General features: G+C 30.1%; 11 protein-coding genes across 11 annotated transcripts, besides 4 other annotated features; 3 read left to right on the forward strand and 8 right to left on the reverse strand.

The window, feature by feature from the left end:
• Nucleotides 1-9,214: part of a mobile genetic element that runs on past the window's edge.
• Nucleotides 3,412-3,801, forward strand: TVAGG3_0077550 (keratin-associated protein family; the record flags this gene model as incomplete). Its single annotated transcript, XM_051221934.1, has 1 exon — nt 3,412-3,801. The coding sequence occupies one exon, from the start codon at nt 3,412-3,414 to the stop codon at nt 3,799-3,801; it is 390 nt and encodes a 129-aa protein (XP_051106920.1).
• On the reverse strand, nt 4,445-4,762 carry TVAGG3_0077560 (uncharacterized protein; the record flags this gene model as incomplete). The annotated part of the gene is made up of 1 exon (XM_051221935.1): nt 4,445-4,762. One exon carries the CDS (start codon nt 4,760-4,762, stop codon nt 4,445-4,447), a length of 318 nt encoding a protein of 105 aa, XP_051106921.1.
• On the reverse strand, nt 6,280-6,753 carry TVAGG3_0077570 (Prim-pol domain family; the record flags this gene model as incomplete). The annotated part of the gene is made up of 1 exon (XM_051221936.1): nt 6,280-6,753. A coding segment is annotated over one exon (474 nt), but the record flags the coding sequence as incomplete, so codon positions are not given.
• TVAGG3_0077580 (uncharacterized protein) lies at nt 7,044-7,508 on the reverse strand (the record flags this gene model as incomplete). The annotated part of the gene is made up of 1 exon (XM_051221937.1): nt 7,044-7,508. The coding sequence occupies one exon, from the start codon at nt 7,506-7,508 to the stop codon at nt 7,044-7,046; it is 465 nt and encodes a 154-aa protein (XP_051106923.1).
• TVAGG3_0077590 (uncharacterized protein) lies at nt 8,169-8,456 on the reverse strand (the record flags this gene model as incomplete). The annotated part of the gene is made up of 1 exon (XM_051221938.1): nt 8,169-8,456. One exon carries the CDS (start codon nt 8,454-8,456, stop codon nt 8,169-8,171), a length of 288 nt encoding a protein of 95 aa, XP_051106924.1.
• An 837-nt stretch (nt 9,215-10,051) lies between the features above and the next one.
• TVAGG3_0077600 (DNA/RNA polymerase superfamily) lies at nt 10,052-10,612 on the reverse strand (the record flags this gene model as incomplete). Its single annotated transcript, XM_051221939.1, has 1 exon — nt 10,052-10,612. One exon carries the CDS (start codon nt 10,610-10,612, stop codon nt 10,052-10,054), a length of 561 nt encoding a protein of 186 aa, XP_051106925.1.
• Nucleotides 10,613-11,516: 904 nt separating this feature from the next.
• On the reverse strand, nt 11,517-13,492 carry TVAGG3_0077610 (DNA/RNA polymerase superfamily; the record flags this gene model as incomplete). Its single annotated transcript, XM_051221940.1, has 1 exon — nt 11,517-13,492. A coding segment is annotated over one exon (1,976 nt), but the record flags the coding sequence as incomplete, so codon positions are not given.
• Nucleotides 13,493-13,541: 49 nt separating this feature from the next.
• On the reverse strand, nt 13,542-14,678 carry TVAGG3_0077620 (uncharacterized protein; the record flags this gene model as incomplete). The annotated part of the gene is made up of 1 exon (XM_051221941.1): nt 13,542-14,678. One exon carries the CDS (start codon nt 14,676-14,678, stop codon nt 13,542-13,544), a length of 1,137 nt encoding a protein of 378 aa, XP_051106927.1.
• Nucleotides 14,679-16,228: 1,550 nt separating this feature from the next.
• Nucleotides 16,229-16,993, forward strand: TVAGG3_0077630 (sulfatase family; the record flags this gene model as incomplete). Its single annotated transcript, XM_001320267.1, has 1 exon — nt 16,229-16,993. The coding sequence occupies one exon, from the start codon at nt 16,229-16,231 to the stop codon at nt 16,991-16,993; it is 765 nt and encodes a 254-aa protein (XP_001320302.1).
• A 1,502-nt stretch (nt 16,994-18,495) lies between these two features.
• Nucleotides 18,496-18,525: a terminal%2Cinverted (terminal inverted repeat of MuDR-3_TvMULE3 transposon ID:TVAGG3_0077640).
• Nucleotides 18,496-19,535: a mobile genetic element.
• Nucleotides 19,506-19,535: a terminal%2Cinverted (terminal inverted repeat of MuDR-3_TvMULE3 transposon ID:TVAGG3_0077640).
• A 22-nt stretch (nt 19,536-19,557) lies between these two features.
• TVAGG3_0077650 (spectrin binding) lies at nt 19,558-22,545 on the forward strand (the record flags this gene model as incomplete). Its single annotated transcript, XM_001320266.1, has 1 exon — nt 19,566-22,499. One exon carries the CDS (start codon nt 19,566-19,568, stop codon nt 22,497-22,499), a length of 2,934 nt encoding a protein of 977 aa, XP_001320301.1.
• A 360-nt stretch (nt 22,546-22,905) lies between these two features.
• Nucleotides 22,906-23,643, reverse strand: TVAGG3_0077660 (coenzyme A synthase family; the record flags this gene model as incomplete). Its single annotated transcript, XM_001320265.1, has 1 exon — nt 22,920-23,636. One exon carries the CDS (start codon nt 23,634-23,636, stop codon nt 22,920-22,922), a length of 717 nt encoding a protein of 238 aa, XP_001320300.1.
• Between the last annotated feature and the right edge of the window lie 174 nt (nt 23,644-23,817).

The raw sequence follows: 23,817 nt of genomic DNA on the forward strand, positions 1-23,817 counted from the left end.
TATCTGAACCCGGTAAAGAACCTGTTGAAATTCCCACTTATCCAACATACCCCCCACCTCTTTCATCAAACATCGAGAACCCAGGAATCTACGATTCCAGTCGCAATGCGCCATATAAAATAGACATTAATTCTGAATTAATGAAAATTTACCGTGATATAATAATTAATAATTATGATTCAATAATAAATTTAATTGACCAATCGGGTTTAATTATTTTACCTTATGAATCATTAATTCACATTATCGCCATTCTTTGTGATGTTCAAGATTCAGACGTTAAGATTCAATTTTTCATAGATGATGAGGTTTCATGCTGCGGAACAGTTGCAAAAATAAATCCTATAAAGGATATTAGCACAATTAAGATATCAAAGAATGGAACAACAACTGAACTTCATTTAACATATAATGATATTTATAATAAAATAGTTGATGAATATAAAATATCACTTGAAAAATTCTTTGTTAAGGCTATTTAATATTCAAGCATTAACATTATCGAATAATAATCCTTTGAATCATAATCAATAATAATTGACCTTTCACCGGTTTCTATCGTTTGTTTTATTTCTTTTTGTTCCCCACTATCTGGATCGGTCATTGTAATTGTTTTTGTTATAGTATCAGCTTTATCTTTAACTTCAATCTTTTTTCCATCGGGATATTTAAACCAAAATTCCAAAAATTCGATATTGTCAATCTGTTCATATTTTAATCTATCAATTACATTTTTAATACCATCTGAAAATCTTATGAAATGGTCATTATATGGATTTGATTGAACTAAATTTGAATGAAGTGAAATATAACCCGATGATGAATATGACATCGACTCATATTTTCTGAAAACACTAAAATTTATAACATGAATGAATTTCTTATTCGTTGAATTTATGAATTCTTGAGGTAATCTTATTCTAGTTTTATTTATCACTGGAAAATAACGCTTTACCATATTTTTAATCGTAATAAAAATGTCAATTATCAATATTATTTCGAATAATAACTGTGAATTAAATTTAACAGTTAGCGGAATTTATAATGTTACTCTCGTTTCTGTGAGTGGTAAATTTAATCCCATTCTTTTAGACCCTTCAGATTATATATCATTTATTAAAGATGACTATGAAAAAACGTATGATATGTATATAAATAATGTGATAGCGAAATGGGATATTAACATGATTTTAAGTTATTTAAATGAATCATTTATCGTATGGTATGAAGAAAATTTTAAATCAAAACCTGATAAACTTTTTGAACTTGATGAAATAAATAACCTTATTAAATTTCCGCTGAAAATTAAATTTTGTACTCCTCATCTTCGTTCATTGTTGGGGATATTAAATTTTGAAAAAGATGTTGGGGATGTTTTGTATTCTGACACTGGTTCCAATTTCATTTTAATCAAATGTGATAAAGTTAATACCCCAATGAGATTTTCACATCAAACATTAGACCCTAACTCTTACCCATCAATACAAAACATTTTATCCATCAACTTAAACACATTTTCTTTATCATATCCGTTTCAATTATCCGGGAATTCATTTATTCTTCATTCAAAAGATTTATCAAATATTAAATTTAGAATAACTGACCTATTTGATTGTGATTTAGAATTCATGAATGAAATATTATGGCAATTTCAAATAGAAAAAATAGGTGATGAGATAACAGATTAAATATTTATTTTTAAATCATAATAAATGATTAAACAACAGCAACCACAGCAACTTAAGGCACAAAGCACCCAGGTCCCTCAGACCATTACATACGCCATATATGCATATAATTCAAAGACGGCAGAACAAACGCAAAGGTTGAAATATGGAGATTTGGAGATAGTATTGAAAAATGACCATTTCGAATTCGTTTGCAAAGGTGGTGCAGTGATATCAAATATAAAAGAAATTTTATTTATGAATTCTAAAATTAAAGGTATAACGGATGATATAACATCAATTCCACCAGAAGAACAAAGATATTACGCATTAAATGCATTTCCTAAAGTTTTGAAGATTGGAAGATTTAATTTAAATGAGGAATTCATAAAAGGTTTCCTAAATGACATAATGAAGAAAGCAGATAAGGAATATGTTGCTGCTGTGTTAGAGAAGAAAGCAGATAAAACTTATGTTAATGAAAAAGATAATGAAATTAAAGAAATGGTTGAATGGTATCATGAATGGACATCAAAGATTTTAAAACTAAAGCCGATACAGGATGGGTTTCAGGATGTTTAGACCTTAAAGCGGATAAAACTTATGTTAACGATGAGTTAGAGAAGAAAGCAGATAAGGAATATGTTGCTGCTGTGTTAGAGAAGAAAGCAGATAAAACTTATGTTAATGAAGAAATAAAACAATCAGAGGTCTATTTTACTCCGCCATTTTTAAATTTTATGAAATCATCAGATAAAACCTTTGATATAGATTCCTTTGAATGGATATGTTTCGATGGAGTGACCATGTATTTATTTTATACAGATGGAGTGCTTTATTATTTTAAAACAAATGATTTTAAAAACTATGAATCATTTACTCCATCTGTTTTGAATCCTGATACACGAAAGCCAATCATTAATCCAATAATTTTATATGTTGAATATAATAACGGTAAATTTATGGGAATGATAACGGTTGAAGATGATTTTTGCCCTTGTTATTCATTCGATTATATCCAATGGTTCAAATGTAATTTAAATCAAGATGCTAAATTTAAATATCCAAATAATCCTATTAGATGTGTTAATAATAAATGGGTACTAATTTATGAAGTCAATCAAATTTTCATTAGTGAGGATGGGATAAATTATTATATGTTTAGTATGATGTCATCAGATTTGAAAATTGATTATACAAGTAGTGGTATTACATTAACAACATGTATTTTATCCTACAAAATGATAAAATTTATAGATCATCTTCAATATCACAAGGTCAATTTGAACAAATTTTTCAAGCTGATGGAGACATTGAAGCTTTATGTTATGGATCAAATGTTTATGTTCTCGTTTCAGGTGAAATGGTCTATTCATATCCTGTAAGTTATAACAGACATATTTATTTATCACAGGATTTATCAAATTGGGAATTGGTTTATTCATTCACTCCAAAATTTACTCAAAATTATAGATTTACAAATTTATTTTATATTGATGGGTATTTCATTGCTTTAGGATGTGGTGATTTAGTAAATATCAGTAGTGATGGAAGAAACTGGTCTGAAATCACAAAATTTCAAGATGTTAGAAAAGCAATTTTCAAAAATAATACGTTAATATTGATAACAAGACCAGTTTTAAATACTCACCCAAATTCAATATTATATAATAAATTCAATATTCATAATGGATTAAATACAATTCTTGAGATGATTTACCCCATTGGTTCTATTTATACGTCAATGAACTCAACAAATCCTTCAGAAGTTTTAGGTTTCGGTATGTGGGAACAGATTGTAGATAAATTCCTCTATTGTGCGAACTCTTCAAAGCAAACAGGAGGTTCGAAGAAAATTACTGAAGCAAACCTTCCACCGCACACTCATACAGGAACTACAAACTTTTCTGGTGACCATAGTCACTCATTAAGAGACCATCCATTATACAACTCAGAATATTATGCTGGCAATGACGTTTTATCTCCAGATTATAACCATTCAGCAAAAAAGACTTTTCGACCAACTGAACCAGGAGGAAATCATTCACATACTTTCACAACAAATCCAACAGGCTTGGGTAAAGATTATATGCCACCATTTATGACTGTATTCGCATGGTACCGCATTTATTGAATGTGCTTGAGCCTACTTTGCAGGCTTACCGCGTTCATTGAATGAACTAAATATATTTTATGTTTGTAATTAATTAGGTAATGAAGTAATGAATGAACTGCAGAAATAAATGTTTACGTTAATGTTTACAGGTTATTCAATAATGACTTATTTTTGAAGAACTGAAGGTGCTACCATGTTACCATGTGCTACCAGGTCATTTAACTTCTCTGAAAAAGTGTGACAACATGACATTTGACAACAACACAGGAGGAAGGCAGTTATGATTATTTTTGAAGAACTGAAGGTGCTACCATGTTACCATGTGCTACCAGGTCATTTAACTTCTCTGAAAAAGTGTGACAACATGACATTTTGACAACAACACAGGAGGAAGGCAGTTATGATTATTTTTGAAGAACTGAAGGTGCTACCATGTTACCATGTGCTACCAGGTCATTTAACTTCTCTGAAAAAGTGTGACAACATGACATTTTGACAACAACACAGGAGGAAGGCAGTTATGATTATTTTTGAAGAACTGAAGGTGCTACCATGTTACCATGTGCTACCAGGTCATTTAACTTCTCTGAAAAAGTGTGACAACATGACATTTTGACAACAACACAGGAGGATTAATGCAAAAATAAATTCAAATCATACTTTATAAAGCTTCATTTACAGGTATTTCATCGTCAGTAAATGAATCCTCATTATCGTTTGGTTCAACCTGTTTATATAATCCTTTCATTTCTTCTTTCAAAACATAACACCATGTTTGTTTACCGTCTATTCTTCTATGTTTCCTATCACATTTATCCTTAATACTCATTTGAAAGTTTTTGTCTTTCATGTCTGATGGTTTGCAGAATAGAGCATTTTCACACGTCATACCTGCACACAATTCATCATAATGTGTATTTATCCATACATCTAAAGGATTTGTTGATAACTCGATTAAATCTTGTTTGGCTTCAGTCATCGGTATGATTCGTACATTAAATGATGAAAGGTCATATTGCATAAAATACGTCAGTAAATTATCATAAAATTCCTTAGTGCATGAATCCATTAAATTCTTGAAGTAATCAAATTGACCTTGAATTTACCATTAACCCTTAAAACTACGTATCTTCTGTCTCCAACTTCAATTTTGACAGGGTAGACGTTGTTAGTTACGAAAATGAAGTTTGCAACGTTCTGAGCAGTTCTTCTGGGTTGATTCTTTTCATTAATTCTAATTTGATTATCCGTAATAATTGATTTCAAAGCGTTGAAGTTTGCGAGTCTATCTTCACCAACATTCTTGAGTTCATTAAGTACAAGAAACATTTTATTTTCAACAACCGAATTGAAATTACCCGTTAGCTCACTTATTTCAGTAATGTTTTTACATGAATAACCAGCGAGAAGTTCAGAAATAATGTCTGTAAATCTGTTTTTACCTGTTCCCTGAAGTCCTTTCAAAATAATTGCTGTTTCATTCTTGATTCCAGGATGTTGAATCATTGATGCAATCCAGCCGAGAAGGTATTTATACACTTCATCGTTATTATCACAAATGGCTTCTTTAATGAAATTCATAAACATCTCAATTTTTGAGTAATCTGGCTTTTCGAGAATGTTGTATTTATAACCCTGAAACGTTGAGAAAACATCTGGGAATCAGATTTAAAGCAAACACCCTTAACGGTTAATGAGATAATTGATTTAGTAGTACATCCCATGCTGTTATGGTTTTACCTTCTTCTTTAAATAATTTAATCATTTTGAGTGACTCTTTCATGTTTGATTGAAGAACGAATGATATTTGATTCATTTTGTCGTGGATATTATAGTCCTTTTGAATGAAATATTTATTTCCACAATCTACAAAACGGATTACACGTGATAAATCCTCAATTACTTCAGAACTGTTTTTATACTGATGATTTTCAGCCTTGCGTCTAATATCTGTTATCAAAATGAATCATCAAGTTTTATATCAAATGTTATTTTTGGCTTACGTAATAAAGGTAAAACGTATTCATCATAATATTCCTTTTGGTATAGTTTTAGAATCTTCACTAAAACAAATGGAGAAGTCATTAAATGTGCATATCTACTACGTGCTTTTTCAAAATTACTTTTAGCATTTTCAGTTAAATTGCAGAAGTTATAAACGTTATCGTATGCTTCATTAATTAAATGATTAGGTAACGAATTAATTGCTTGAAACAGTGTGAACAATGTTATTTCTTTTTCTAAATTCATGTTTCCACCATCATTATGTACTTCAAAATCACAGATGCCATCAACTATGCTTTGAGCTAGTTTATCGTCAATGTTTACATCTTTGTTTTCATTCATTATACTCTTTATTTCTTCATTCTTCTGTTCAACTCTTACCTTAATATTCAAATCATTTAATATATCGTTTACTGTTCTAGTTAATGTTGAATCATAACTTCCACGAATGAATGAGTATGTATTGATTGGTTCTGTTGCATTCTTGCGAACTCTTGAATCAGCCATAACCACTAATGAACGCTTTGAATCATCCATAGAAGTCATTATGTCAATATCATAATCATTGCAGGAATAACATTTAATCATTCTGTTCGAAACTGCATAGAAGAAATTAGTGTTGCAATAAATGTGAAGACCTCCTGAAGCGGTTTTAACGATAACATCTTTATCCGAAAGTTTTGATAAAATGTCTTTTCTAACTGTTTCTTTAAGTTCATCATTGTACGATTTATTGATATCAACATCTATAATCGTTAAATTTGAAATTTTATTTACTAATAAAGCCATACCAGTTTTCCTTCCTCTTCCTCCATCGTATTTGAGGTAGTTATGTAAATCAATCCTGTTTTCACCAATTCTTTCGTTGAGGGTTTTAGTTTCTGCCACAACTAATTCCTCAGCTAATGAATCAATAACTTTTTCATCAGAAACGATATAGTTGCTGTTGTTGTTTGTTGCTGTCATTTATATAGGAATAAAAAAATAAAAATAATTTTAAAACTAACTTTATTTTTGGACTGCATCATATTTTCGTAAATGTTGTCAAAATGTCATGTTGTCACACTTTTTCAGAGAAGTTAAATGACCTGGTAGCACATGGTAACATGGTAGCACCTTCAGTTCTTCAAAAATAATTCATAACTGCCTTCCTCCTGTGTTGTTGTCAAAATGTCATGAGGTTAGAAATGAGGTTAGATCTAACCATCTACCCTAAAAATTATTTTTGGTGAATTCAATAAAAATAAATGGTTCATTTACTCACAATATTTTTGTACAAAACAACCCCAAGCTTTTAACTTCTTTTCTGCAGCTTCTAATGCTATCTTAGCGAGTTCATATTCTCTAAATTCTCTCTTTAAATTTTCTTGTTCCCATTGGTCTAGTTCGTATGGAGAATCTCTATAACCATAACATAACTCACGTTCATGTTCTAATTGTTTTTCGCACATTTTTCCAACTTCTTCTTCAAACAAAGGTTTAGCATTCTCTACTGTATCTTCAAGTTCTTCTTCATCTAATTTCTCATGAACTTTCTTGTCTATGGAGTCCATAATATCTTTGACATAAAATGCATACTTTACAGAGCACCATTCAGCAACAAAATGAACGAGGTCAGGATGTATGTAAATACCTTTGAATTCATTTATAACACCCTTAGTAAGCTCATAAAATGCTTGTTTTGAGGTCGAGCCACTTTTGGCTCCACCGTATTCGTTCATCCAAAACTCAAGAATTTCCTGTATTTTAGCACTATTGAGAAATCTGTTTAAATGGTTTAACTTTCCTGCTTCTCTTGCCATCTTTGTTGCATTAATGTAACCATCCTTGTCTCTACGTAAGACTTCAATACCGTTATAAGTGCCTTTTGTGAATGTTTCGCCATTAGATTTGTTAGTGAATGTTTTTGCTTCGACTGACATTTCTGTTCTTACATACAAAATAAAAAAATAAAAATAATTTTAAAACTAACTTTATTTTTGGGTCATTTACACTCATTCCGATGAAGTCATGACAAATCATTTCCTGTGTTGTTGTCAAAATGTCATGTTGTCACACTTTTTCAGAGAAGTTAAATGACCTGGTAGCACATGGTAACATGGTAGCACCTTCAGTTCTTCAAAAATAATTCATAACTGCCTTCCTCCTGTGTTGTTGTCAAAATGTCATGTTGTCACAAACTTTAGAACGGCATAATTTAAATTTTTATTTTTATCATAAATGGATACCCCACAAGCTCAAAATTTACCACGAATCATAACAAGGGAGGAAATGATAAAAATGATGCAAGAACATGTTAAAAATAACAAACCACTAAAATTGAGAAAATGTGGTTATGCAGTAATGATGGAAAGAGAGATGTTGTCAAAGAGGAATAAAAATTAAATTTGGATTGAGTTTAAAAATTCATCTTTATTAAATTCATCTCTTCCAATCAATTTATTTATTCTATTAAATTCTTTTATTTTTGCTTCACTCAGTTTAAGGATTGAACGGTAAGTTTCTAATTTTTCGATTATTTCTTTATCGTTTTCAGTTCCATTAGTTTTATGGGCATCAACCCCACCGCATTGTGGCTTCTTTTTGTAATAGCATATTTTTGATTTAATTCTGTTTAGTTTCTTTTTATATTCATCGTCTGGACTCTTGGCTGCTTCGTTGTCACTCATTTCTTACGAAATAAAAAAAATTAAATATTATTTAAATATAATGGAGTAATAAAATAAATCGGAATTTCTATTAATTTATTGTCAACTTCAACTAATACATTACCGTTAATATATCTAACAAATTCAGCTATTGTGTCAAATCTTCGTCTTCTTTTTGTCATTGATTTATCAGTTTTTCCATAATCGAGATGAATCAAAACTTTATCCCCTTGTTTAAAATTCATGAGCCCCGAATTAATTTGTTCACGTTTAACATCATTCAACCTTTCCATTTGCTTTCTAATATATTCCCATTCTTTTGAAATATCATTTTTCATTTCCACTGGTTTCATGTTTATAGTTCTATGCCATGTATTATTATAATAATATACTAACTGTTGTATGATGGAGTCATGATTTCCATCCCAGTATATCTGACCGTTAACCCTTAACGCATCTCTAAGAGTTCTCATTACTGCATCAACTATTTTATTATGAAATGTATATGGAGAGGATGAAAAGAAAAAATTAATTTGTGGGAAATAATGAGTCATAGCTGCCTGAAATCCTTTATCACCATCACCCCTGATATTATCTACTCTTTCATGATCTAGTAAGTATTGTATAGCTCTTCTTGTTTCCTGTTCTGTTTTCCCTTTCACCGGAATGCAATATAAATATCTAGTGTTAATGTTAATGGCAAATAAATAAGTAACTTTTCCTTTTGAATATTCCAGATGATCGATTTCGTATGAATATGGATATGGAGCAAATGAAGGGCGACTAAATTTTTCCTTTAACGGTTGAATTTTCGGGTCAATTGGTTTATTTAATATCTTGAAATCCTTTTTAAAATCTTTTTGCTTCTTTAATGTTTGAAATGGATATAATAAAGTGAATGATGAAGGATTAACTGAAGGAGGAGGCGGTACTGTCGTTGGATTTTGGTGTTGCAGGTGGTTTAATTTTATCTGCTTTGATTTTGGATTTCATTCCCCTTCATTAATTCTGGATGTATTCTATTCATTTGTTTTAAATATGCTGTATATAAAGGTTTGATATACTTTCCCGCTTCGAGTTTATGTTGAAGGATGAATTCCAAAAGTTGATCTTCATTTAAAAGTCGGGCTGAATATGGTTTAACTAATGAATCATAAATTAAAGCTTGTGCATCATTTATGGTCTGAAGGACATGGGTGTTTTGTGGCTCAGGATTATATAATTTATATAATTCATCAATATCTTCTTCTGTTAATACTTTATTTTTGAAATCTTTCAACTGTTTAAGTTGTGATTTAGTTTTTCCCTTTGAATATTCATTATTTTTAATTTTGTCTTTAATTTTAGAAATTATTTTATCATGATATTTCAAAATTTCATTTTTATAATATGGATAATAATATTCCATATCATCACCCGTTATATTGTTATCATATTTTTGGAGATATGCTTTTAAATCATAATAATCAAGAAAATTTTGATTAAATACTAAATCATCAATTAAAATTTTTAAATCTGTGTTATCCATTTATATAAAAATAAAATCAATGTTTTAAGGGTGCCCACCTCTTTGTCTCTTCTGTGGCATTTTATTAAAAATAAAATTTTAAATTGTATTAAATAAATGGCATACAACATCCATTTTCACAACATACAGCCTTAGTGTGTGCTCCTGTTAATGCAGTCTTACCAATTGTTAAGCGAGTCATTGACCCGTTTTTAAGTTGTAAATTAATATTCTGACCATCAAATATCAATTTATCATTTATTATATCCAAATATTTTTTAGGTGTTAATTGTTTATTTTGTCGTAAACTAACACCTTTCATTTTTTGTGCAATCTTTTTAAAATCACTCCCATCAATTGAACCGTTGAATGATGTATAACACTTAGGACATAAAGCAACCATGTTATCACCTTGTTTCTCAATTGCTAAACCCAATAATTTTTTCTCATGTGCTTTTTCTTCAGCTTTATTCTTTAATTTAGGTTTAAATTTCTCATCAAAACAGAAGAAATCAAATGGTGCGAATTTGAAAATGTTTTTATCATAAAATTGTTTATCAGTAACAATTGCTTGAAATGCTTGAGTGTTAGGAAGATTTGGGTCGCCAGCGATTGCCCAATAAGATGAATCAGTATCACCTTCAATGAAATGAAAACGATTAACATTCATACATTTATACATAAAATCATAAATGAAAACCAAATACCAGTATTTAGCATTATCTAAAGTGAAGAATGCCTCTTGTAAACATGTATCACATCTATAAAATCTATCTTTAAGCATCACTTGATATGTATCTCACCTATTTCTCTTATGTTTTTAAACTTATTTGACATACATGCAACGCGTGCCTTCTGTGCATTCATTATTTTAGTCTTTGCGTAATTTTGTGTATTCATTGCATCGTAACCATATGATCCATTAAGTGAAATTTGCAAAATAAACTTTTTCCTTTATTTCCTTCTAATTCAGCCTTTTGTCTTTCGTTCATAAATTTGTTCGCAAATTCATTAAAACAAGTGTTTTTCGTAAATGTTAAAATTGATTGAATATCATCGATGATAAAATTAAACCTGTCTATTAGATACCAAAGATAATAAGAAGAAAATGGTTGATATTGGTTGTGTGTTGATGCTAACTGAGTTAATTTCTCTGTTTCTGGTCAACTGGTAGATTGTTTGATTTCATGTAATTATACATAAAACTGCCAATTGTTTTTTCATCTGTGATAATATCTAAGTTTCTTATTATCGGTAAAAAGTTTATGTAATCATTAATGTATTTTTCATCAATGTGACCCTTTACTTCAGCCACGAATAAAGTATTTTTTTCTTAATTATTCCCAGTGCTTTTGCTTTCTTTGTTGCTGTATCACAAATGATAACACCATTCAATCTTCCCGGCATATACATTTTATGGTCAGTATATTGAATGAAATCATGAGGATTAGATGAAAATGATGAAGGATATAATGAATTAAAGTCAACACCAACGAAATGAGTCATAATGTTGGGTGTCCTCATTTGATACAGTTTTAGTTTCTGGATTATATGAAAGTTTATTAATGTGCGTGATTCCTTTAAGATTTACTCTATGTTGAACATTTGATAAACCACCAGTAATTCCATTACGGAGAATGTGATAAGCTTCAACTGAATCTAAAGTCATTGGTAAATTATTTTTTAATGCATAATTTCTTAAATTGATTCTTAAACGTTGAACATCTTCATCTTTATTTGATTTTACGACATTGCAATAACAACACATTAACTGACAATTTTCTTTGGTATGTGGTTTTTCATTATCGATTCTATCCAATGTTGGTTTATTTGCATATGTAAACGCTTTACCACACATTTTGCATTTAGATGAAAGGATTAAATCGTGATAGTATTGAAAATCATCCATTGAAACATTATTTTTAGTATCCCTTTCTGCTTTTTCATCTTGTTTCTTATATGATTCAATTTTATATTTCCAATACTTTTTCGTTAATTCAAAACTTGATTCTATCTCTTCCTCAGGATATTTTTCATTAGGATTAAAGTCTTTATATGCTAAAGCGTAACGAATCATTGAAGCATTCGATGATAAAGAAAGATTATGAAGCATGTCAATTTTATAAACAAATGTTTCTTCAATAATTTTATCAATTGGGTCAATCATAATTTCAACATCTTTATTGCAATAATGAATAAAATATTCTAATCTATTCTTAAAGTTTTTAGCATCATTGAGATATATTTGATAATCACTATCTGATATAGTTTCTTGAGTTAATGCTGAATAAAATGAATCTTTCGTGAATGGTTCCACTTTATATAATTCTTCTTCGTAATTTTCCCACGTGATGAATTGATAAGGGAAAAAGGATTTAACACGTGATTTATTGTTTCCGAAATCTTGAGTGAATTGGTCTAATGTCCCACCCGCTATATAATTTCTGATGTCAATAAATCTCAATTCATATGGAACGTTTGTTTTCTTTACAATGATTTGCTTAAATTGTGAAGATGAACCCAGCATTGATTTTATTTTCCATTTTGCAGTATTTAAATCACGAAGAATTAAATTTAAATCAAACTTTCCTGAATTAAAACCAATGATATTCACTTTATTGAATTCCTCATCTAGAAGTTCTTTAAATGCTTCCTTCTGTTTCTCATTTAATGTTTGCAACTTCATTAATTCTTCATATTGTTCAATATTTGATTTAGCAACTAATGAACAGGTTGAAAATAAAAACTCAATCCAATCAGAAATAAAAGAATCACTCGAAGTTAAGCAAAAATTCCTCGTATATGTTTTATCATTTAATTTAACCGTTGATGACACCATGAATGGTTTTAAGTAAGCATTCAAAGTTGCACACTCAGAAAGTTGTAATTCTTCTTTAGTCTCTAATGTTTCGAAGTCAAAAGTAATATAATATCTTGTCGGTTTATAATATTCCTGCAAATTATGTGCTAATAGCCATTGATGTATCTTCTGTTTCGTGATATGTGGTGTATATGGTTGTTGTGTGTTTTGCAATTGAACGTCTTGAATTAATCTTCCATTATTTTCTTTACATTTCTCACAATGTTTTAAAAATCTTCTTTGGTTTTTCCTTTCTGGATCATCACGGATAGAATATACTTCTTCTTTGCAAAAGGGGCAAACTTTATATCCTGTGAGTGCTTCAACGTCTGTAATTCTGTCAGCGTGAAGTTTTCCACATGGACTCTGTGTTAATAAAATATTTACTGTTTCAAATTCTGGATCTATCATTATTGATTCCACTAATGGAAAGTCTACCTTGTTAATGTCTACGTCTTCTGGTTGAGGGTCACAATAATAAAAATCAATATTAACGTTTAACATTCTTGCTAACCTCTCACTTTCTGATGAAATGTCAAATCCTTCATATGCATCTATGGCTTCATTTAAATAACTTCTACGAGTTTTAGGATTAACACCATCAGGAATGTTATAGAAGCGTTTAAATAACCTTCTACCTTCTGCTCTAATTTGATTATCATTCATTTTAGCTGTTCCGTTTTTGTTCATTTATGTAAGAATAAAAAATTAAAAAATAAATAAAAATAAAGTTTATTTTTTAAAGCCCATAAAATGAATTAAGAACACATAAATTTTTATCATCTGCGACGTGACGAATACATTTTAATTTACTCAAGAATGCGTACCCTGATACATTAAATCTAATTCCTGTCTTATTTAATTTCACAACTTTGAAAAGGAATGTATGAATAGCTATAAAATGATGAGAAGATGTTTTATGGGTTGCTTCCATTTTTTCTGAAATAAATGAATAAATATAATGTTTATAAGTTTTCATATCTTTTATGTTCTTAATAACGAATGGTATAGACCTTTCCACTTCGTCTTCCTTCGGTGCTGTTCTTTCATATGAAACATTATTGGTATCTTCAATAATGAAACCACAATCGCATAAAATTTTATATGTACCAATTGTTTCTTTTGATATTTTATCTAACAAATCAAAAACTTTATCAACACCTGTACATTTATTTAAATAATAATTTGTGTAAATATCATGGTCTTCTTTCTTAATCGTATTTGTTGCATATGTTACATTTTTCAATGCTTTTTTGAATTTTTCAGAATCAAGAGGAGGTGAAAGTAATATACATGGATAATCTCCATCGTCAATAAACTGAAGCTTATGTTTATGAATAAATTTTGTGCCTTCTTCTGAAAGTGTTTCGTCAATATCACCATCTAATAAATTTTTAGTAGATTCCAAAAAGTAATTTTTATATCTTTCCTCATGTGATTTTTGAACTTCTGATTCTGAAGCTGGGATATTCATTAAACCCTCGACTTCATTCTCAGCATTTCTCAATTCCTTAATTTTTTCATCTATTTCATTTCTTAATTGTTCCAATTTCTCAATCTCATCGTTATAATATTCATCTTGTTTAATTTTTTCTTCAAAATATTCAGGAGGTGTTTCAAGGCTCTCTGAGCCCAGGTCCTCTGGACCATAAAGAGGAATATTCTTCTGTTTTTCAACTTTTTTGGGATATAAATATCTCATTATAGCCTTTTTAGTAATTAGCCCGTTATATTTAAATTCATTCAACAATCTGGAAAACTCTTTCACATTCTGCATATATGTTGGATAAGAACCGTCTCCAAAATTTTCTAAAATATTTTCTAATTCTGAATTAGTGAACTTTAAAGATTTCAATGAATTAGTTGTTATACTCATTTATTATAAAATAAAAAAATAAATTTAACTTAGTTTTAATTTTACGTAAGAAGTCAATTTTTTAAATCTTGATTTATTCAAAAACGTAAGAATAAAAACCGTAAGAATCATACATTTTTTACTTCATATGTTAAAAAAAATGATACAAAATCGTTCAATATTGTATGAATTCTTACGTTTACAAAAAAAGTCACACAACCCTTCAACATATACTACTATTAAGAAACATTTAGTTTATTCAGAGGATTTTGTATTCTAATGATTGGTGATAAGAGGTTTCTTTTGGTATACCAAGGAAACGAAGAGATCATTTGGTGAGTAGATGTTCCCAATTTTTTTTATTGTTTTTACAGGTGCGAAGTCTTCAAAAAAAATCAAGGCGTAATTATCATACTAATAACTATTTTCCATTTTAAATAATTAAATCAAAAATAATCGATTTTCGATTGTATTCAAATTTTGAGTTTAAAAATAAATAAGAGCTAAAATTTCTTGAAAAATGATGCTGGTTAATAGATTAGGATAGGAACAATTAGCCCGATTAAATCATTCAAAATTGAATTGAAATATAATCCAAATTTATTAGAACCTATATCTAAAAATGTATATAAAATTTGTTTATGATCATTATTAAATTGGCATGACTTAACTTTTTCAATCCAGTCGTTTTGATACCAAAATGAGTATACATTAAACTCAAATTAAGCATATATTCATATGAACTATGAAAAAAAATCTGTAATGTGATTTTTGACTACAAAAAAATATTTTTCAAAGATAATCTATGAAATCTCTATGGAATTATGTCATGTACTATGGGATTTCCATCATCGTATATTACATAAGCAGATATGATCAAACATCAGAAGAAAAACTGAAATTAAAGGCGTTTTTCACATTAAATATAAAATTCGCTATATTCATTACTTGGTTTTTATCACATTTCCTTGTTTTACTATTTCATGAAATATTCTATACAAGCAACTTCCGAATTAATATATTTTTAATATTGCAGGTATTTTTTGGAATTTTAGGCGGTTTGATTCAAGAATTACCAGAAACAAGTAACAAAAAACGTCAAAGATTCTCAGTCGCGTACCAAAGATACTTAATTTTTGAGTCAATTGTCTTTATTACTGTTCTCACTTTAATTATTTGCTTTTTCAAGAATGTATATGAATCACTTGGTCCTGTTTATGAAGACATATTCTTAAAACTCATTGCACAAGGCAAAGAATACAAAAACGCTTACGAAATAATTTTTTTCATTCCTTACCAGATATTTATTTACAAATTTCGTACCCACGATACTGTTTACAATAATTTACTATAAAGTTACCCAAAAAGAATATTCGATTAGGAATACAAAAATTACGTTTCAATTACAGTTTTATTATTTACAGTTAATTTTTCTTGCATCAGCAGTCTATTTCCTATGGCAAATATTCATTCCTTTGCCAGTTGCGAACTCATCATCCTTATACTTCCAGAACATAGTTTCTTCGAATTCAAAACTCCTTCAATTTCCTACGATAAAGAAGAATATCATCATGATTGATATGGAATCTTTCGAGACAACATTTTACACAGAAAAGAACGGTGGTTGCATGGATGAAACAGTAATTCCTTTCCTTGAAAGTCTCGTGCTTGATGAAAACAATGTCCATTTCTCGCATTTAAAGGAACCTCACATTGGAGGAATGTCATCAGTTGCAAGAACTGGCTACTCACTCGGAAGTACATTTGGAGCGTTATGTGGAGTCCCATATATGGGTGCAGAAGGAATTAGTGAAGAAAAGGGATATTATGTAGGGTTCAATTGTTTGAGTGAACTTTTGAATGCAGAAAATTATTTTACATCTGCAACGTTCGGAGCGACATATAATGATTGGGGATTTGGAAGAATATTTGGTTCTCATCATTTCACAAAAATAAACTCTGTTTATGAAATACTACAAAGCAAAGGCACATTCTGGCTTCATGATTATCATACATTTAAATTTTTCAAAAAAGAAATAACAAATATTCACAGTCTTGGACGACCATTTTTCACTTTCCTGACTACATTAGATACTCATGAACCAGGTTTCGTTTGTCCTCGATGCCCTACTGGAAGTAAAGACATACTTAGAGCTGCAAAATGTACTGATAACCAATTGAGAGAGTTCATAGAATGGTCGAAAACACAAGAATGGTACAATAATACAGTCTTTGTCTTCTACGGAGATCATATTTCAAGAGATGTAGTCCTTAGAACTTATTCTGAATCTCATAATTTCGATAGAAAAGTATATAATGTTATAATTAACTCTTAAGTAAAACCTATTCGTAAATATGAAAGAAAGTTTGTTACATATGATCTTGTACCTACAATTCTTGCTGCTGCTGGTGTTAAGATCAAAGATAATAGATTAGGACTTGGTGTTAATTTATTTTCAAATGAATCAACTCATTTTGAAAAATATGGAAATGAATTCGAGAACAGCTTTAGTGATGCACTGTATTGGTATGATACAGTGATGCTCAATAAGCCTGCTCAATGCGATGGCTATACACCATGTGTTAAAGTAGAGAACTTTACAGAAAAATATTAAATAAATATTATATTAGGATATATATATTAGATTAAACAAATATTAATTATGTTTTGTATATAAGAATATATGGAAAATATATTAATGTTTATATATAAAGTACTCACAAAATCTAGATTGAGAGGCGGTCAATGACTTTTGAGGGAAAATTAACGCATGGAATTTAATATTATTTAGGTTGATATTCTTGCTTATGATTTCAGAAAAAAATCTTAAAAATTTCAATATGAAAATTGAAAGCAATTCAAAAAAATTGCTAACATGTAAATTTTAATATCCTATGCATAATTTCATATTTTGAACATTTTTTATTTTTGTTTAAAACTTAAAATTTTGCGAATTTAATATAATTTATAAAATATAATACGTATATATATTTAAAATACACTAAATTTAATTGTTAATTGACGTTTTTGGGAATGAATTTTATCAAAACATGCCTGAATCCGAAAATTTGAAAGAACGAATTACACAATCATATATGTAGAATTCAAAATACAAACTTAAAGATTGTATACGTTTAAAATTATTCAGATTGTGTTTGTTTTCCACTCATTCTGTTTCTTTTGAACTCTAACACTAACATTTCATGATGATTACATGATCCATTTATACATGGTTGAATTGTTCCAGATTCTACCAGAAAATCAATCCAAATTTCTCAAAGCATTCATGTTGATTGGACAAAATTTAAAATTTATCAGCCTGTTTCCAGAGAAACTCATATATTCCCTAATGAAATGTAATTTTTGCTACATTTATTTCAATCAAATTTCAAAAAATTGACTGCAGAGCTTGAAAAGGTGATGAATCATGTTGTTATTAGATGTACATATTAGATTTACTATTTCCAAAAAAATGCTCAAATTTGAATAGTTTTTAGAAAATTTGGAATTACACTCCTTACATTATATATAATTAAATGTTTAAATTTTATTTATTTTTCCCTTTTAATTTTATAACTTGCTCTATCAAAACTAACCTCTCAATTGAAGGCCACAAAATCTAAGTAGTGAGGGTACACAAATTTTGTATGGAGTACGGTTCAATTTTTGAGAGCCTCACTACTTAGATTTTGTGACTACCTTATTTATAAAATATATCTTTAATTTATATTAATCGAATAGTTTAAGCAAACAAATATCATATTTATCCTTAGTTTGATGTTGGTTTCAAGTATTTTCTTTAAACTCCGTTTAAAGAAATTTATTCAATATTTCATTGGCAAACCCAAATTTTAGCTAAAAGTGACAGGGAAAAAAACGTTTAGTATTAAAAAAAAAGACCGATGAGAGCTTCGTTCGAAATATAGAGGGAACTGAGAATGCGCAACCATTCTCAGGGAATATTGGATGCTATTCCCGTTCCCTCTGTATGGAAAATTGAGGTTTTCAAAGGGAGTTAAAATAATATCAAATTTATACTAATTTACTTCAAAATACAAAAGTATTTGACAGCTAAAATTAGTTACTTTAGCAAGCCTATCAATACCCTTTTACGATTATTGTTACTTTTTCGAAATAAAAGTAAAAACAAATTTATACTAATTTACTTCAAAATACAAAAGTATTTGACAGCTAAAATTAGTTACTTTAGCAAGCCTATCAATACCCTTTTACGATTATTGTTACTTTTTCGAAATAAAAGTAAAAACAAATTTATACTAATTTACTTCAAAATACAAAAGTATTTGACAGCTAAAATTAGTTACTTTAGCAAGCCTATCAATACCCTTTTACGATTATTGTTACTTTTTCGAAATAAAAGTAAAAACAAATTTATACTAATTTACTTCAAAATACAAAAGTATTTGACAGCTAAAATTAGTTACTTTAGCAAGCCTATCAATACCCTTTTACGATTATTGCTACTTTTTCGAAATAAAATAAATTTATTATCAAAAACCTTTTTTTTCTTAGTAAAAATAAACGAAATTTTTTACCTTATGAACTTTTGATGGAAATATGCAAATTTAAAATAATAAAGAAAGCCGCGAGCGAAGCGATCGGCTTAGTTCGAAGATTTTGATTCAAATCTTTGCTGATCTGTAATTCGCGGAAGCCGCGAGCGAATCGAGCGGCTTAGGTCTAAGATTTTGATTCAAATCTTTGCTTATATTCCTTAAATTCTTTATGAAACTCGCAACAGTTCCATAAAAAATTTTAAATTCTAAACTGTCGAAATTACCGATCGGTAATCACACCCTTCATGGATGTGTCACTTTTTACAGGCGTGTCACTTTTAGCTAAAATTACCCCTACTCCGAAAATTCAATTTTGTTTTAGAAATTTTCATGTATGCGAAGGAGATTGAAGATCTCTTGCTTATTCAGAAAGATTTTCGAACCCTCAGCATAGACACTATTGATCAAGTATGTGATGATATTTTATCCACTATATTTCCTTCAACACCTCATGGGGTTTATACAATTACGCAGGAAATACGAAAAGTTGTAAGAAAACATCCAAAGAAAGTCGAGTGTTTTGCAAAACTTATATCAAATCTATATGAACAACGCGATGAAACAAATTTTCTGGGAAATTTTCCCGATCTTTTTGTCGATTTAAATAGCGATTGCACACTTTATCGATTAGTACGAAAATTAGTACAAAACAATGTCATGTCAGTCGAAAAAATCACGCAAATTTTACAATCAATTTCCAGCGCAGAAAACAGCATCTTTTCATTTATCTTTTTTGCAGATTTTGCCAAGAAAGCACTTGTAGAGCGCTATGAACCATACAGGGATCGTATCTTGCAAGCTTCAACAACATTTTACATGATAAGTGACATTGCGAAGAACTGGGCTAAGTACGAAGCCAACAATTTCAAACTTCTAGAGCCTATTTATGAAATCGGCTGGTTCCCAAATACAGTTCAATATCACATAATTTTAGATGACGTCAAATTCCTCGAGAACTACTCGCAAAGCAGCAGATTCAATCCCATGATGAAAATAGAGCTCGACCAACTCTATTCCAACCGCTTTTCCACTCATTTTTGCGAAGAATGCACTTTACCAGAATTTGCAGGTTTCTGGGGTTCTGTCAACTGTTTCAAGTTCCTTCTTAAGTGCGGTGCTACAATAACACCTGATATGATGTCTCTGATCTTTTCCGGCGGTTCTTTGGAAATAATCAAAATTTGCTATGAAATGAAGATAAATTTCGGAAAAGGGTTCCAAAGAATGATCAATTTCTACTATAATGACATCTACGACTGGTATATCAAAGAATTCGAGACCGGCTGCAATTTCCGAAATTACGCATTCACTGTTGCAGCTGTCACCAACAATTTAGAGCTTGTTGTCCGTCTTATGGAGTCAAATGTTGATTTGAGTAAGGAAGAACTTCCAAAGAACATTGTACAATGTGATTCCCTCGAATTAGTTAAATTATTTGAATCAAAAGGAGTAATTTTCAAAAGAGTTGATTGTGTAGAAGCAGCAGCATCAATAGGTAATGAAGACATCCTCAAATATCTCATAGATATAGGAAGCCCTGTCAATCCGCCTCCTGAAATCAAAAACGCAGAATATCCTTTGATTTCTGCAATAAACCGCCAATTTTACGGTTGTGTCAAAATTTTGTTAGAAGCCGGTGCTGGACCAAACACAGTGACTGATTCGATGACAGCATTGAGTCATGCATGCAATAGGAAATCTACTGATATTGTCAGAGTTCTCTGCGAATACGGCGCCTACGTTAATTTTTCTGCGAGTGGAAAATACAATGACAGACCAATTATTTTATCATGTATCAAAGGAAACATTGAGCATGTCAAGACATTGATTGAGTGGGGAGCAGAATACGATGTTACAGCAATTACAGAGAATATCAACAATAAGATAACTGTGACACAACTCAATCCTTTGTGTGCTGCTTGTCAAGTTGGAGCAACTGATTTGTTGCAGTATTTGATAAACATCGGTTGTGATCCGAATGAAAACGATGCATTGCCATTAGTTTTGGCAGGAAACTACAACAGGCCGAGAGCTTATAACCTGTTGACTGAGTTGCTTCAAACTGGATCTAAAACATTGTTTGACATGTTGATTGTTGCTATCAGACAAAAGAATTTGGAAAATGTGAAAACATTAGTGAGTAAAGGAGTTTCTTTGGCAAATAGAGATGATGGAAATAGAACTCCTCTTCATTTGGCAGCAAATCATTCTGCAGAAATTCTTGAGTATTTGTTACATGTTAATAATGGATCAGGAATTAACGCGAGAGATAGCGAAGATAAAGCTCCAATACATCATGCTTTGGAAGCAAAGAATGTTGATTCTGTAAGATTGTTATTGAATGCAGGAGCAAATATTGACATGCTCACAAACAAAGGATATTCATGTTTAAGAATTGCATGCCAGAATTTGGATTTCGAAAGTGCAGAATTACTTTTAGATAAAAGGAATGACCCGAATGTTGAAGACTTCGAAGGATCAACACCTTTAATTGCTGTTTGTAGATTGCCAAGAACAAAAGAACGTCTGAGAATGATGGAAATGCTAATTGCTGCTGGTGCTGATTGTAGAATGGCTGATTCTTTGAATCATACTGCTTTGCACACTTTAGTTTTGCATGATCCGACATTGAGTGAATTGGATATTTTAACAAGATCAATGAAAAACATCAATTCCTTCTCAAGAAGAGGAATTCCAATGATGGGAGATGCTGTGAGATTGGATACTGTTTTCTTTGAGTTTCTGTTGTTGAATGGTGGAGATCCTTGGGTTACTTCCAATAAAGGAGAGACTTTGTTACATATTGCTGTTGAAACAAATCACACGAGAAACGCTGAGTTGCTGTTGTCTGCTGGTTTGAGTCCGAAGAAAAAGAACAGATGGTTGAGAAGTCCAATGTTTAATGCATTCAAAGGATCAATGAATGAACCAATAAATATTTTGAGGTCGTTGACAATGATTGATTTGTTGATTGCAAAAGGAGGAAATGTCAATGAAACTGACAGTAGAAACTCAACACCTGCAATTGCTTTGTTCGAAAGAAGAGGTCATATCCCTGTGGAATACATCAAAATTCTTAAAGAAAAATATAAAGTTAACATGGATAAAGTTAACTATGAAGGAAAAACTGTTCTGTTGTTAGCTGATCAGCATGGTTTGCAGGATATTGTTGATTACTTGGATCCAGAAGAAAACCATCCTAAACTGGCTCATGACAAGAAGCAATTCCAAAATTACAGAAGAAGAAATAAGGATATCCAATAATTTTTTTAATTTTTATTTGTTTTGTAAACATTAATTATATTTCGAGTTTAATGTGCAATCATATTGATTTTTTTATTCATTAGGAAAGTAGGTAATAAGCGAGCAACATATGAGTTATTTGCCAACATATAAAACCTAGATAGCATATAAAACATCCAGGTTTTTTAGAATAAAAATTCAAAAGTTTCTTTTACTGAATTTGAGATTGAGTAAGCCAAATAATGAGATCAATCAATTTAAAACAATACTTATGTTTGAAATTTAGGATAATACGCAAGAATTACACAAGGAGAACTCTCAAATTCTTCTGATATCATAATTAATAAAAGTTTATCAAAATAGAATGCTGAATGAATAAAAAAGTCTTAAAAATGAATACACTTTAACTCAAAAAAAGTTTTATCGCTAAAATAAAAAAAATTAATTTTGATCTATTGCTTGGCGTGAACGTAACATTGTAGAAGACAATCTCTCTCCATTTTCAGTAATGAGAGGTATAGAAACGATATCAATTGGTGGAAGATTCTTCTCTTTTCTCAATTCTTCAACAGCTTGAGCTCCGCTTGTTGTTTCTTTTGAAACTACAAGTAAATCGAGGTCCCCTGGTCTTCCTACAGGACCAGCAACATCTGTAATAGCCTCAATTTGGAGGATGACACTTGGATTAATCTTGAAAATCATTTCTGATGTATTTGCGATACGTTTATGAAGTGGTTCTATCTTTTCGGCAAATTCTTTCTTAGCAACATTTGTAGAAACGCCACAAATAACTTTATTCTTTGCATATAAAGCTGTGGCTGTCAAAAGGAGCTTATGACCATAGTGAAGTTTATCAAATGTTCCACCAACTGCAACTATGTTAACTCTATTCGAATTGTATGGCTCGAATTCGAATTCTTCATATTCTATTGTTTTATCATCAGGAACAAGTCCATATGATGGGATTAGGGTGAGACTCTCATTGTGTAAGTTAAGTGCTAATTCGTAAATTTTGGCAATAGTTGGTATTACAAGTTTATTATACGGATCTTCAAAGGCAATGGTAACATCTGTTGGTTGCTTATGGGTGTTTATAAAGTTTGTAATGTTTTTGATTGGTATTCTTGCTTTGTTGTCTTGAACGTATACGAAAAACATAAATAGCAGATAAAAAAAATGATTGAGAGGAAAAGTGGCAACTCATGTATCGTCATGATCGGAATGATTCTCCGGCCATTTACTAAAATTTTTCAAAAACTTTATAAATTGATGATATAAATCATTCCTTGATAATGTGGAATCGCATGTTGTTACGTAGATAGCCAAAATATATCTTTAT

The sequence above is a fragment of the Trichomonas vaginalis genome, chromosome IV, assembly GCF_026262505.1.
Source record: "Trichomonas vaginalis G3 chromosome IV, whole genome shotgun sequence".
NCBI lineage: Eukaryota > Parabasalia > Trichomonadida > Trichomonadidae > Trichomonas > Trichomonas vaginalis.